At 58.0% G+C, this 14,167-nt stretch overlaps 2 protein-coding genes across 13 annotated transcripts in view; one reads left to right on the top strand and one right to left on the bottom strand.

Annotated features, from left to right (window-relative positions):
• The window catches only part of Scnn1a (sodium channel epithelial 1 subunit alpha), a 25,786-nt gene extending 18,133 nt beyond the window's left edge, over positions 1 to 7,653 (bottom strand). For 3 of the 9 annotated variants that reach the window (XM_013067336.3, XM_087214171.1, XM_087214178.1), the window contains exon 1: positions 7,516 to 7,653. In XM_013067336.3, the coding sequence (XP_012922790.1) occupies positions 7,516 to 7,527 (12 nt within the window). In that variant the 5' untranslated portion in view covers positions 7,528 to 7,653. Of the gene's footprint in view, positions 1 to 56; positions 529 to 1,089; positions 1,195 to 1,606; positions 1,949 to 7,515 lie in introns of those variants that run through there. The other 6 variants (XM_087214173.1, XM_087214177.1, XM_087214176.1 and 3 more) reach the window with 6 other exon arrangements.
• Positions 7,526 to 14,167, top strand: Ltbr (lymphotoxin beta receptor). 4 transcript variants are annotated; one of them, XM_021248145.2, is made up of 10 exons: positions 7,526 to 8,088; positions 8,209 to 8,305; positions 8,564 to 8,689; positions 8,756 to 8,930; positions 9,177 to 9,273; positions 9,382 to 9,479; positions 12,097 to 12,204; positions 12,399 to 12,424; positions 12,836 to 13,055; positions 13,276 to 14,167. In XM_021248145.2, exons 1-10 carry the CDS (start codon positions 7,526 to 7,528, stop codon positions 13,515 to 13,517), a joined length of 1,752 nt encoding a protein of 583 aa, XP_021103804.1. In that variant the 3' UTR covers positions 13,518 to 14,167. The 4 variants fall into 4 exon arrangements, with proteins under 4 accessions (XP_021103804.1, XP_087070296.1, XP_004869441.1 ...); XM_087214170.1 differs by having other exon boundaries at positions 12,094 to 12,204; XM_004869384.4 differs by having other exon boundaries at positions 7,805 to 8,088; positions 8,756 to 8,908.

The raw sequence follows: 14,167 nt of genomic DNA, 5'->3' as shown, positions 1-14,167 counted from the left end.
TGCCAATGCCCAGGTCCATCCTGAGCCCACTCCCCACATCCTCCCGCCCCATCCACCTCTCCAGGAGCCGGATGACCTGCTGGAGTCTGCCAACGGGCTGGCTCGGGCTTCCGTGGAGTGGGCTCTCCTCCCCAGGTAAGGCCGCCTTTGCTTCCCAAGCTGGTGGCTCCCTTTTGCCTCCCTGGCAGGCTGGCAGGCTCGCTGCCCTGTTCTTCTCCCTCAGGCCCTCTTTCTGCAGGACTCTGGCCCGGCTGCCGCCTCTCACCCCTCTCTGCTCTCTGGGTGCCTCTCACCTCCTCTTCCTTTCCTGCCCCCTCCCTGTGCCAGCTCCTCTGATCCTGCCTCCCTTCCTCTTCCTCTCTGCCTTCCTCTCAGCTGGGTCCCCTCGTCCCAGCCCGGCCTCCAGCCCTGTCCTGCCTCCCTCGCTGCCCCAGAGCACGCAGGCTTCAGGAGGCTGGAGTTGCCTCCAGCTCCCCACTCCCGGGCGTGGCTGGGCTGGGACTGGTTCCTTTCCAGTTGAATCTGGCAGCCAACCTCTCCTCCCCCTCACCTGACAGGTGCAGCCCAGGGGCCCGCCTGTCAGCAGGGATGGAAGCGACAGCAGCCTCATTAGCATCTCAATTAAAGGTGAGCAGGGCCGGGGGAGGGTGGGGGAGGAGTCCTGGCTGGGAGCTCTCCAAGGGAAGAGGGCTCCTGGGGACAGGAGAGCCTGGGCCAGTGGGGACCAAGAATCTGAGCCGGGACTGATGGGAGCTGACAGCCAAGGGGCTGGAGACAGAAGAGCCTGTGAGTGTCAGAGATCTCAAATGGGTAGAAGGATTCTGGACACCAAGCCAGGAGGGCAACAGGGAAAGAAGAATGAGCCAGGAGGAGTGAGGGCAGGTGTGGGGAGCAGGGAACAGGGAGGCCAGAAGCAGGGAGAGGGACAGAGGAGGACAGGGTGGAGGCCCGAGGGGGGATGGAAGAGGCAGAGAGATCAAGAGGGCAAAGGGGAGGGAGCCACCCACAGGAAAAGGGAGACAGGCTGGCATCCAGGAGCTGGCCAACCTCGCTGGGGCCCCTCTTGGCTACCCCCAGGGTCAGCCTTACCCCAGGTCCTGCAGAGAAAGGAGAAGGGGTCCTTGCAGAAGTGGGGACACTTTTCTCCCACCACCCTCTTCCTCCTCACCCCCAGCCTCGCCCAGGCAAAGGAGGGGCCCAGGTGAAGCTGGGGGCTGGGCCAGGCCTGGGACATTCTGTTCTTTTTTACATCATTGGCTGCCAGGGCAAGAATGTGTAATGTCCCCTATTGTGGTCACAGGCTGCAGGAATGTGGGCATGGGAGGTAGCATCGGGCCGGACAGGGCACTGTGGGCACAGACGGGGAGCCTAAAGAAAGGCAGAGACAGCAGGCACAAGAGGGCAGAGAGGAACATGGCAGCACTGGTGCCGTGCACAACCCCTCTCTGCAGCACCCTGGAAGGAGAGAAAAGCTACTGGTAGGGGCTCTGGTTTCTCTAAAACTTCTGTCCAGAGCTGGTCCAGAAGAGAATGGAGATGGAGGAGCGAGCTGTGAGCAGGTGGAGAGGGAAAGGTGAGAGGATTGGGCTCAGGAGACAGGGCTCACCTCTCACGCCCAGGCCTTGCCCGGCCAGCCAATGGCAGGTCTGCCACCACAGGGCCTGTGGGAGGCACCAGGGCTGGGAGCATGGCCCTGCCCTTCCTGCAACTCTGACCCACAGAGCCCACAGACAAGCCCGGCTTGAGCCCAGAGCCAGGCCTGCGGGGGTCACTTGGGGGAGAGATCAGGACCACGTCTGGGGGAGCCGCCGAGGGGAAGGACTTGCTTCCAGGCGAGGTCTCACAGATGGTGACAACTCAGCTGCATCAAGTTTGCCTGGCAAAGAGATCGACGGAGGGTCCTCCAGACTCGGTACAGCCTGCTCTTGTGGCTTCTTACAGCGAGGACCCGTGGCAATCTGGGTTCCAGACTGGTTCACCTGCTCGTGAAACCTGCCTCAGGACGGAAAGGTTGGCTCCCTCTTCACTGTCCACACAAATAAGCCAGTTCTCTGACATTCCACAACAAAATGACAGCAGCGCGTTGTAAACAGAATTAGCAATTCTGCCCCTCTGGGACTGTCTGCTCCTCCTTCACTTTCCTTGTTGCTGGGACAAAATTGCCAGCACCTGCAGCTTGAAGGAGAGGATTATTTTAGCTCGTGTTTCAGCAGTTTCAGTCCTCACATGGTCCGTGGCGTTGTGGAAGGGCCTGGGTGGAGGAGAGCTGCTCCAGACATGAGGGCCAGGAAGCTGCCCAGCCACACTCCAGGGATCCACTCTTCCAACCAAGCCCCACCTCCTACCTAATCCAGTCACCTTCCACAAGGCCTGGAGCACAGGAGGCTTTGGGGGCTTCCGTACAGAAACCCTAACTTCTGCTAGGCACATCTGCCATTCTCTTGGGGAGACAGCACAGCCACAGACCTGAGCTCCTCTGGCCTCCACTGCACCTGGGCTTGAAGGCCCGCAGGGGTTCACGCTCTCCACACAGAGCCATGACCCAGCAGCTCTCTGGGTACAGCACTGTGTCCCCCTGGCTCTGAGAAAAGCTCTGCGGGTCCCAGACTCCCTAGATAAGCCGGGTCCTTAAAGATGCTTGGGGGGCCCTCTGACCGTGACCTCAGAGGCCTCAGCCCTCCCTGCCTTCCCTGTTTGCTCCAGGGGCCTGGATGCCAACCACAGGCTCAGGGTGTGACAAATAGCTCTCCTCCCAAGGGCTCAGTGAGAACTTCGAGCCCGGCCTGGAGCATGGGGCGAGCCTGGCGGGAAGGCCAGATGAGAGCAGCTCGGAAGCCACAGCAGTGTAGATGCAGAGCCACCAGAGCAAGCTGGTTGTGAGCAAAACAGAAAGCTGAGGCCCAAATGTTCATCAGAGCTGTGTCTTAAATATTATCTTCTACAGTGCAGAAATGAAGCAGAGAGATCCATGCCACAGTTCAGCTTTCCAAGCTAAAGAAGCATAGAGGACAGTCAGGGCTCGCCTTTGTCCCACTCCCTTCGCTCCTCTCAGCCCCAGGGGACCCAGTGTAACTCGTCCATCAGCCTGTACCCCTCTGTGTGCCTGTGGGTATTATTCTGTGATTTCTGTCTTTGCTTTTAAGCTGTATGACTTCGGAAAAGTACCATACCTCTCTGGGCCCCTGCAGTCTAGTCTGAAAAGTGATGGGCAGGGGGTAGGGGAGGCATCCAAGTGGTCACAAGGACCCTCCTTGAGCTGCATGGAGCCCCCTCTTTCCATGCTCAGTTCTGCCGCCCTGACTTCAGAGGAGGTGGGTCAGGGGCCTAATAACCCACTACTCAGTGCCCTCAGCCTCTCCCAGAGCCCCAGCTCTTCCTTCCCCATCCCAACACCAGCCACCCCACCCCACCCCCAGTTGGCCGTAGTGTGCAAAGGCTGCTGGGAGAGAAGTGGAGCCAGAGCAGCTGAAGTGGAACGAAGGGAAGGAGCTGGAAGGTCTTCCTGACGGAAGGAGCCACTTTCTCCTCCGCCCTCTCAGACAGGAGCTCTCCCAGTTCTCCATGCTGGTTACTGGTGTCATATGTGTCCCCAAGCACATGTGCACACCCTTCTCTGAGGACAGGGACCCCGTTTTTCACCTTGTTGGCTAGAGGACTGGAGGTCACTTTTGTTGGCCACCCCACTCTGCAGAAAGAATCAGCCTCCTGGGTAAGGCCCGGGTTCTTCTTTGACAGAGAGGCATGTGCACTGAGAAAGCATCCTAACTTCTACATCCTACTTCCTCTGATAACCATTCATTTGTGGTTGGTTAATCTGTCTAAGCTTCCTTCACTTCTTTCTCTTCAGCCTCTGTCCTTTCTAGGGTAAAACTGAATTCCTCAATGAAATGCACCTGTGTAGTCTTACAAGGAGAGCTTGTTGGCCGCTCCACACTGAGCTGTGTATGGGGGAAGACAGCCATCCTCTCGTTGTCACTTATGGAGGATGAAGCTAAAACGATAGAGCAGAATATCCCTCCCTGTTGCCTTAGTCTGTCGACCTGGAGGCTTAGAGACTCCGCTAGAGGCTATCCCTTTGCTTAAGACAGGGTTCTCAGCCTGAGCACTGCTGACCTTTCTGCCAAGTCCTTCTTTAGGGAGGGGGCTGCCCTATGTGCTGTGGGCTGTTTAACAGCATCCTTGGCCTCTACCTCCTAGCGGACAGTACCCTCTGTCCCCAGAAGTAGGACCTAGCTTGAAAATAATTCACCCTTGAAAACTAGAGATCGAAAATGCCACCTGATCCGCCCATCCTTGCCTTCCCTGCCATCACTGTTCCCTTGCTCAGCTGCTGCTCTACAGCACCTCCCGAGTGGTGGTGCTAAAAATGTCTCCAGATGTTGCCAAATGCCTTCTGGGAGACAAAGTCACCAGGGGAGAACAACGGGGTAAGGCACTGTCCCCACTGAAAATAAATCCCTCTGCAGGGCAACCCTCACTGGTTACATTCATTTCTCAGGGTTTCCCAGACCCTTCCCGAGGGGACCCACTAGCTGAGAGCCATGTGGGGACAGAAGAGAAGGAAAGGGTATTTAAAAGGGGTCCATTCTCCCCAGGCCCCGTTTCAGCAGGCGGGAAGGGGGACCTCACAGTGACCCCTCCAAAGGAGACACACCAGCCCCTTCTCACACCCGGCTCTCTGGGCACACTGGACGCCAGTGAAGGGTGGGAATGGAGAGAGACCATGCTGCTCACAAAGTGTTTCTGGATCTCCCCGCTGTGGGGCTCCGTCCTCCAAGGGGAGGCATTGTAATAACCATTTATGAGTGAGGTTGTCTGTCAGGATCCAGATGGGAAACAGGAAATGCTCCAGGTTTTTCAAATGGAAGAGATTCATCAGAAGGGCTGGGTGTGTGGCTCAGTGCCTAGCATGGCCTCAGTGCCGGGGGGGGGGGCGCTTCGGCACAGAGGGGCAAAGAGAGAAGGGGAGGGATAACAGGAGAGGAGAGGAGGAGAGAGGGAGGAAAGGAGAGAGAAGGAAGGAAGGAAGGAAAGGAGGGAGGGAGGGAGGGGGACAGGAGGGAAGGAAGTAGAGGGAATTGTGATGTGGGTGACAGAAGAGCTGAGAAGCCAAGAGGAGATATTGAGGCAACGCAGAAAACACCAAAGCAAGAAGCAGCTGCCGTCGCTGAGACGGAGAGAGCCCGGCGAGGCAGCGCCATAGACCAAGAAGCCTGCACAGGTGTTAGGCCAGAACTAAACTATGGCGGTTACCCAGTAGGAGACGGAGTTGTAGAAGGAGCGTAGGAAGAAACACAACCGACTTCAGGTGATGCCACAGTGCGGAGTGGTTGAGAAGCCAACTTCTTCCCTTCCCCACCCACTGGTCATCTGCCAGCGCCCCCATTGGCTGATCCCACACACAAACCAGAGGGAGCCTGGGAAATGTAGTTCCCAGGAGAGACAGTTCAGAGCAGGGAAAGGGTGGAGCACAGATCTGCAAGCAAACAGGCCATGGGCTGCACAAGAAAAGAGAATCAGAGGTAAAGTGACAGGGCCAGGATGAAAGCTAGAGCTAAGGGCTCTTTCCTTAGGGCCTAGAGAGTCCTTGGGAGATGAAGTGAAAGCAGGGACTAGCAGCAGAAAGAAGCACACGGTTCAGCCGAAGGGCCCTAGGGGAGCTGAGCCGGTGCTTACCTGTGCCTGGAGGGCATGCAGCAGGCTTTACTGGGTCAGAATGTTCTGGAAGGACACCCAAGAATCCACAAAAGTGATCTGGGAGGCTGAGGCAGGAGGAAGGCTCACAAGTTGCAACTAAGCAACTTAGCATCAAATTTTAAATAGAATTTTAAAAGCTTGGTGTGAAGGCCTTGGATTCAATCCCCAAAGCCAAAAAAAAAGGACAAAAGTGAAATTTTACCAATCTGTATGTGTAAGATTCATGTACTTTATGCACATTGTCTGGGACTTGCCTCAAAATAATCAAGGGGGAGGGCCAGGGATTTAGCTCAGTGGTTTCGCTGCCTGCCTCGCAAGCACAAGGTCCTGAGTTCGATCCCTGGTACCAAAATAATAATAAAATCATCATCATCATCATCATCATCATCATCATCATCATCATCAAGGGGGATTTGAAGTGCACAGGCAGGCCCCATGACGGAAGGAGGCTGGCCACAGCTCAGAGCAGGGCCCGATATACTCTCTCTCCTCTTGTCTGTTATGTCATGAAATTCCAATGATAAAAATTAAAAAGAAGAAAGAGAAAAAGGATCTCTATACTGCTTCCTGTAAGCGTTTGAGAGCTCTGGGTGAGTCCAGTCCCAGCCCTAGGCTCTAGACCTGGGAGAGCCGCAGCCCTGAGCAATGCAGCCCTTTGGACATTTCATCCCTCACAGCAGCCTGGGACATCAGGAGCCAGCAGGATGCCAGTGTTCAGCCTGCACCAGGGAAGGGAGAGCGCCTCAAGAGTGGGCCGTCTGGCGCTCAGGCGGGTCCCTTCAGCTTTTGCTCCATCTCCTCCCAGACACTTCTCCACCAGAGCATCCCAGCTTCTCCACCAGGAAACCCGTCAGTCAGCCACCAGACCCCCCAGAGTAAGGACTGTGCTAGAGGCCTGGGGGACGCCACCCAGGCAACCTGTCCCGAGGGAAGAAGTCAGTCTCACCCCAAAGGAGACGCTGTGAGCTGCAAAGTGGCAGTGAGGTTGCTGCCCTGAGCTGCACCTGGCTGGCTTTGCCATGGACCAGCTAAGGAATGTGGGCATCGTTCATTTATTCCATAAATCTGTGTCGGGCACATGCCATGAGCCTGACTCTGCTAGGCTCCGAGGTCCAGTCCAGGCCACTGTGGAGCCCACAGCCTGCTGGGAAGCAGGGGACAGGCAGCAGGTTACAGACAGCAGCTCCTGGGGTGCAGCCACCTGGGCTAGCTGCATGAACCTTCCAGGTCGGGCGGGAGCTGGCCCCACAGGCTGTAGCTTGGAGAGCAGCCAGCCAGGCGGGGAGGTAGGGGGCTGTTCATGGGATCTGGGTATTGGTGGGGAGAAAGGGCTGAGAAACCTGAAAGCCCTGGCATGCTACGCCTGGCAACCTGTCCCTCCGTCGGCTCCGTCAGCTCCGTCGGCTCCTGAACTATGGTGGACTCTGCTCTCACTGGCTCATTCAAAGGCTCATGGGAGAGGAAGCTGGAAGCAGGCTGCCCAGCCCTTAGACAGCTGGCCCCAGTCACCAGGAACTCGTCAGCACATCCTCCCCACTCTGCTCGAGAGGGAGGCCCCCAGGGGCCGGGGGCGCACGGCCAGCTGCACTCTGGAGTGTTTTGTGTGGCATTCCCACCGTGCGTGGACTGGGCTGGGTCAGAGGGTAGAGGCCCAGCCATCTGGCTGCTTATCCCTGGACAGCTGGTCTTAAAAAGCCACAGCGAAGGGCAGGCATGCTGGCATCTGCCAAGTGGCACTACTGGGTCCCCGATGTGGCATCTGCCACTGCTGTGGGTCTCCATTCCACAGGAGCCCCTGGTGCCTCCCCTTTTTCCAACCTGGCTGTCCATGGCTTCGTCTCCAAATCCGTCTGTTCCCGGAGCCCTGCCTGCGGGTGTCCTTGGTCCTGCTGCCCTTTGCCCACCAGATGCGCCCACCCCTGCAGCCCTCCTCTCCCCTCAGCGCCCACCAAGGGAGGCGGCCAGTTCCGGGCCTGCTGTCCTCACGTGCTTTCCCGGCCACCCCCTCCCGCCCTGCGAGGCCGCTAAGCCTGTTCCTCTTCCTCCAAGCTATTGCGACAGACTGGGCTCCCAGCGCTCCCTGTCCCCGCCCCGCGGCCGTCTCGCTCCACTCCCACTTCCTGAGCCCGGCGCTGGAGCCCTGGAGGCCAGGCCCGGCCGCTCCGGCCCTGGGGGGCACGTCGGCCCAGCAGCTGGGCTCGGGAAGTGGCCGCCATCACTGCTCAGGAGGTCCGGGCTTCCCACCCTCCTCCCAGGCCTCCACCCATCTGCTGCACGGCCAGCCCAAGTGCCGCCATGCGCCTGCCTCCAGCCGCCTCTCCCTGCGGCCTGGCCTGGGGGCCACTCCTGCTGGGCCTCTGTGGCCTCCTGGCAGCATCCCAGCCCCAGCTGGTGAGGGGTTGGGGAGGCTGGCAGGGCCAGGGGAGGACAGGGGTCTGGGCAGCCCACTGCAGCCTGGTGCCCTCCCAAGCCGACCCGGACTCACTCTCCTCTGCCTCGCTCCCCTGGAAGGTGCCCCCTTACCGCTCTGAGGACCGCACGTGCTGGGACCAGGAGAAGGAGTACTATGAGCCCAAGCATCAGGTCTGCTGCTCCCGGTGTCCTCCAGGTGAGAGGCGAAGACCCAGGGGAGCCCGGGACACAGGCGGGTCAGAGGGAGGGCGGACCCTGCCCCGGGAAAAGTCACAGGCAGAGACAGTGAGCAGGAAGCACTGGCCTGGGTCACTTCGGGCACTGACATTTGCCCAGGTCACTGGGCCTCCTGGAGAGGTGGGAAGACAGCGAGCCAGGGGCAGGGAAGGGGCACACTGCCCGTGGCAGCGGTGAGGCATAGTCTCACCCCCAACACCTGCTGTCCCCCATCTAGGCACCTTCGTCACAGCCGAATGCAGCCGCAGCCAGAACACGGTCTGTACCACGTGTGCCGAAAATTCCTACAACGAGCACTGGAACCACCTCTCCATCTGCCAGCTGTGCCGGCCCTGCGACCTGGGTGAGTGGGGTACGGGGCCAGGGTCCCCGGAGCACAGTCCGTCTCTGAGCTCTGTCTCCCCATCAGTGCTGGGCTTCCTGGAGGTTGCGCCTTGCAGCAGCACTCGCAAGACGGAGTGTCGCTGCCAGCCGGGAATGTTCTGCGCCCACTGGGACACCGAGTGTGTGCACTGTGAGCCGCTCTCCGAGTGTCCCCCCGGCACTGAAGCCTCGCGCCAAGGTCAGAGGGCAGCCTGAATTAGGTGGGCACGGGTGGCCCTGGGCGAGGGTGGGTAGTGTGCTGCCGTGTCAATGGCGACCCTGGGTAGTTCCCCTTGGCATCAGATGCCTCTTCTTATTCATGCAAAAGGCTCGCAGTAGGGGTGTGCAGGGAGGTGAGAGCTAATGGCCGGCTGGCAAGCAGGAGGCCATGAGGTGGGCTGAAGGGACTCTCACAGCTGGGCTCTGCTCACCCGCTCATCCTGGCTGGCCGGCCTTTCTCTCGCTAGATGGAGATGAGGAGGCCGACAACACCTGCACCCCCTGCAGGACAGGGCACTTCCAGAACGCCTCCTCCTCCAGTGCCCGCTGCCAGCCCCACACCAGGTGAGTGCTGCCGTGCCACAGAGCCGCAGCCTCCCACTTCCACCCAGCTGCCCCCTTGAACGGGCATGGTGGGCAGGCGCGGAAGAGCTCAGTCCTTTTCCTCTGCAGGTGCAAGGACCGGGGCTTGGTGGAGGCAGCCCCAGGCACTGCCCAGTCTGACACGAGCTGCAGAAACCCACCAGAGCCACTGCCCCCCAAGACACCAGGTGAGGGGCCAGGCCTGGGGGCCTGAGGTGGGGCCTGCAAATGCCTAATGCTCTTCACCCGAAAGGGCGAAAGATTAATCCTCCTCCCAGAACCTGGAGCTCCCCTAGGCTAGCTTGCTTACCCCTGCCCATGGGCACGCACTGTTTAAACTGTAGATAGTGTCCCAGTGAGGCGCATCCCTCCACTGAGGCGGAACAGTGCCTAGTGCTGTTATTTTAGACTTGCCTCCATCAAAAATCCATTCCCTGGACTGCAGGCCTCTCTGTGAGGCCATACGCTCTTGCTGCTGGAGAGATGCTCTCCCCACTGGACTCACTCTTGGTTTTTTCCTGTGGACTGAGTTTCCTAGTCTGGCGGATATGACTATAGGGTGTTTCTGATGACTGTAGTCCATATTGACAGTTCACCAGCTTCTTCAAATTACCAGATTTTTAATTACAGCTTTTGTTTATTGAGAGTAGCACATCAGGCCATCTAAACACTTTCTATTCATTATCTCACGTAATACTCTTACTGATTCTATGACATATAAGCGCTGATCAAAAAATATGGTATTGTGTGTTCAAATAAAAAAAATTATTACAGTAAAAGACACTTTGCCCTTAAACCCCCTTGAGACACTCACACAGCAAGTGGCTTGCTTCCCCTTGCTTTGAACACACTTATCCCATCTTTTTGCCACTGTCTGAAGCAGTTCTGGAGGACCTCCTTCATGGATATCTTTATAAGGTGTGGTCAAAAATATGGTGACTGCTGCTGCTGTGTGCCATCCAATTAAAAAGGCAGGCTCGTAACAACATGACAGTGTGCCCTCATCCACCTAATTCACCAGATCTGGCACCATGTGACTGCTGGCTCTTCCCCAGAGTCAAAATGACCACGAAAGGGAAACCTTTTATATCGATTCAGTACAGTTAAAGACACTAGCAAAAACAGATCTCCAGAACTGCTTCAGAAAGTGGCAGAAAGATGAGATAAGTGTGTTCAAAGCAAGGAAATATCTCCAGGGAGATTCATGGCAGCGTGTCTTTTACTGGAATTAATATTTTAAAAAGTGAACCATTCACCATGTTATTTGATCATGCTGCATAGGTTCTATTATTACCCTCCCTGGGGAAACTGAGGCTGGGGGGGGGGGTAAGTGACCACCCACGGCCAGTCACCCTGGTGGTAACCAGTGTTGTTAAGACCTGTACTCAGGTCTGTCTACGCCAAAGCCCCGGCATCACACACACACACACGCTCTGTAGAAAATGAGAAAATGCAGTTAAGCAAAACAAACTCACTCACAGAATCATTGTTTATATATCCACGCTTAATGTTCTGGTGCATTTCCTCCCAGACATTTTCCTGTGCATATCTATACATATGAATTTATTCACTAACAGTGGAATCATTTGAATGGTTTATGACCTGATTTTTTTGTTGTTGTTTTTTGGATACTCGGGGTGGAACCCAGGGCCTCACACGTACTAAGCAAGCTGTTTGTAGTATCCGGGATTGAACCCCAGGGAGCTCTACCATTGAGCTACACCCCAGCCTTATAATCCAATTTTTCTATCCACGATGTACCATACCTATTTTCCCATGTTCTCTTGGAATTTTTAACTATATATCAGACAGACTGGCACTCTAGACGTGGAATTTGGGTATGAAAGCTAATCAGCACATTCTATACTTGAAAAGCTGATGCCCAAATCCCTTAAAGCCCCACTGCCAGGCAGAACCCAGGTTCCCGAATCCAGACCAGGGCCCAGTTTCTCCCGTCGCCCCCTTCCGCATTGCTCCCTTAGGCTGCAGGCTCAGGTGCATCAGAAGGGGTGGGCACAGCCGGGTGCCAGGCACACACCTGCAATCCACTCTGGCGGCTGAGGCAAGAAGACTGAAAGCTCAAGACCATCTTGGGCAGTTTAGCGAGACTGTCTCAAAAAATGCAAAAAGCTGAGGATGTACCTCTGTGGCAGAGCTCCCTGGGGTTCAATCTTGGATACTACAAACAGTGAACAGAACTCACAGGGTAAACACCCAAGCCCCTAACCTTCCCCAAGCAACACGGATGAGCACTGTTGACTCCATGCTCTGGATGGCAGACTGAGCCCACAGCAGGACAGACAGTGTCCACAGGACAGATCAGGTTGCAGAGAGCAAACTCCCACCGCCCCCGTCCTCCTTCCAAACCAGCCCCGAGCAAGGGGACAGAGAACTTCCACTGGCAGAGCTCGGAAGTGGGGCTCCCCGGCCGGCCACCCCTGTACACTCCCCTCAGAAATATGGCTCCAGCCTGTGGACCAAGACTGTTTACAACCCCGGCCCCACGTTGCCCTACTACCTGCGGCCCTCAAAGAGCACTTGCCCTAGCTCCCTCACCCTGCCTCAATCCCAGTCTCTGAGCAGGGTCCTCCTGCAGCACCCCAGGCCTCTCCATCCGGGATTGGGGCCCCCAAGCCCAGCTCAGGGCTCCTCTGTAGCCCACAGGAACTGGCTCCAGGTCTGCAGTATGGCCAGAGGAAAGAGCTGCTCCCCCTTTCCCTCTCTGGGTTGCCCAAAGGACAGGAAGCCCCTCCTCAGCTTCCTCCCCTGCCCTTCCGGCCATCACCCTCTCCTGCCGTCCAGCAGGCACGATGCTGGTGCTGGCCATCCTGCTGCCCCTGCTCTCCCTTCTGCTGCTCACCACTGTGGCCGCCTGCACCTGGAAGAGCCACCCTTCTCTCTGCAGAAAGCTGGGTAAGAAGCCAGGCTGGGGGAGGGACAAACCTTCCGCCCCCTCCAGCCCCCAGGACTGAACCCTGCTCCCCACCACCCGCTACTCTCCCCAGCCCGGGCTCCAGAGGAGGGAAGATAATAGCGTCCCAGGCTGGAGTCCAGGGTGGTGGAAGGCGGGTGCTGAGGCCTCTCCCCCATTTTGATTTTTGTTGCAGGATTGCTGCTCAAGAGCCGTCCAGAGGTAATGGGGCGGGGGTGGGGGGACAGAAGAGCGCAGGGTGAGCCCAGCTGATGGTTTAGTGAGCGCACCATGTGCCAGGCACAGGGCCAGGCACGGGTGGGGGCCAGGTACCTTCCCGCCTGGAGTTTACTAGCTACCAGGGAGAATAAAGTTAAATACGAATGGGGTAAAGGGTGAGGGTGTGTTGTTTCAGACAGAGCAGGCGAGAAGGCCTCTCCATATGCTGATATTTGAGCAGAGAGCTGAGAAAGTGAGGGAGCCAGCCAGGGAGCTGGGGGAAAGTCCGTGCAAAGGGCCTGAGGCAGGGGCTTCTCGGGGAGCAGAGAATGCAGGAGTCACCAAAGTCAGGAGTGGGGTGAGATGGGGTCTGGGCCCCTCATCAGTGGTTGGTTCTCTGACGCTCTTCCACAGGGAGAAGAATCCCCCTCCTGCCCCCTTCCAAGGGCCAGCCCTCATGTCCCTGACTTGGTGAAGCCACTACTGCCCGTCTCTGGAGATCTGTCCCCGGGCCCCACCCGACCCCCAGGACACCCACCTCAGGAGGAAGTGGTGCCGCAGCAGCAGCAGTGTCCTCTGAACCAGACCAGGGAGCCGGAGGCTGAGTTGGGGGAGCAGAGCCAGGTGGCCCACGGTGAGTAAGTCGGACAGGCAGAGGCAGGAGGGCTGCGAAGGAGGGAGAGTGTGGCCAGAAGGAGCAGAAACACCACGTCGAGGGACAGAACCTGACAGCGGCCAGCACCCGACCCGGGAGACTGGAAGCTGGAAACCCAGGAGTGGGAGCAGGCGGGTGGTGGGGTCTGAGCAGCCGTGTGCCCGCGTGGGGCCTTCCCTCACCTGCTTCCTTCCCACAGGTGCCAGCGGCATTCATGTCACCGGGGGCTCTGTGACCGTCACTGGCAACATCTACATCTACAATGGGCCGGTGCTGGGGGGAGCGCGGGGCCCGGGAGACCCCCCGGCTTCCCCCGAGCCTCCGTACCCCACTCCTGAAGAGGGTGCTTCCGGCCCTTCGCAGCTGTCTGTGCCCTACCAGGAAGACGGCAAAGCTTGGCATCTGGCCGAGACAGAGACACTGGGGTGCCACGCGCTCTGACCAGGCCCAAGAGCAGTCGTCACCCTCGCCCGATGGTGTCCGGGGAGCGAGAGGAGAGGGGCTGAGAGCTGCCTCCCGAGGCTGCCCACCCACAGGACTCATGGGGCTGGGCAGGCTCTTTGGGCACAGCCCCAAGGGACCAGGCCTCAGATACTTAGAGAGCGTCAGACCCCAGCTGGGACCGCCCCTGCCAGACTCTCAGCCCTGCCTGGCCAGGCTGTGACCTAGTACTGACCCACTGCCCCAAGGGGCCACACCCACTCAGCCTGGGCCACCCATGGGGCCCGGGCTCTAACTGCTGGCCACCACAGCACTCCACACCCCGAGCACGGCACCGAGGGGAGCTGGCCACACGGTCTGTCACCCACAAGGACATCCTCGGAACCTCCGGGGACTCGTGGTGCTTGGCCCCAAGCTTCAGCGGCCTTTGAGGCTCCGTACTTCACGCCGACCAAGCTGGACCCCAGGTGCAGATGAGGTTGCACGGAGGATCGCCTGCCCCTGCCTCCTGGAGGAGGAGGGGAGATGGGTCGGTCACACGGGGGTTGGGTAGGGCTACAGGTATGGGGGAAGAGTTTGGGAATGGAGGAAAATGACGAGTGTATTTATAAATTGTAACCACATACAAATAAAAAGGAGATTGAGACCCA

This window comes from Heterocephalus glaber, unplaced genomic scaffold, assembly GCF_053883595.1.
Source record: "Heterocephalus glaber isolate CG9 unplaced genomic scaffold, H.glaber_assembly_v1.0 deba00001444, whole genome shotgun sequence".
Lineage (NCBI taxonomy): Eukaryota > Metazoa > Chordata > Mammalia > Rodentia > Bathyergidae > Heterocephalus > Heterocephalus glaber.
Note: the sequence above shows the minus strand (reverse complement) of the source record. Positions and strands in the feature narration are given on the sequence as shown.

Bases quoted from the DNA above. Each gene is read 5' to 3' on its own strand.
- Ltbr (XM_087214170.1), top strand. From the start codon at position 7,526: ATGGCTTCGTCTCCAAATCCGTCTGTTCCCGGAGCCCTGCCTGCGGGT. The intron at 8,089-8,208 runs GTGAGGGGTTGG...CTCCCCTGGAAG, and splicing joins CAGCATCCCAGCCCCAGCTG to GTGCCCCCTTACCGCTCTGA. The intron at 9,274-9,381 runs GTGAGTGCTGCC...TTTCCTCTGCAG, and splicing joins CGCTGCCAGCCCCACACCAG to GTGCAAGGACCGGGGCTTGG.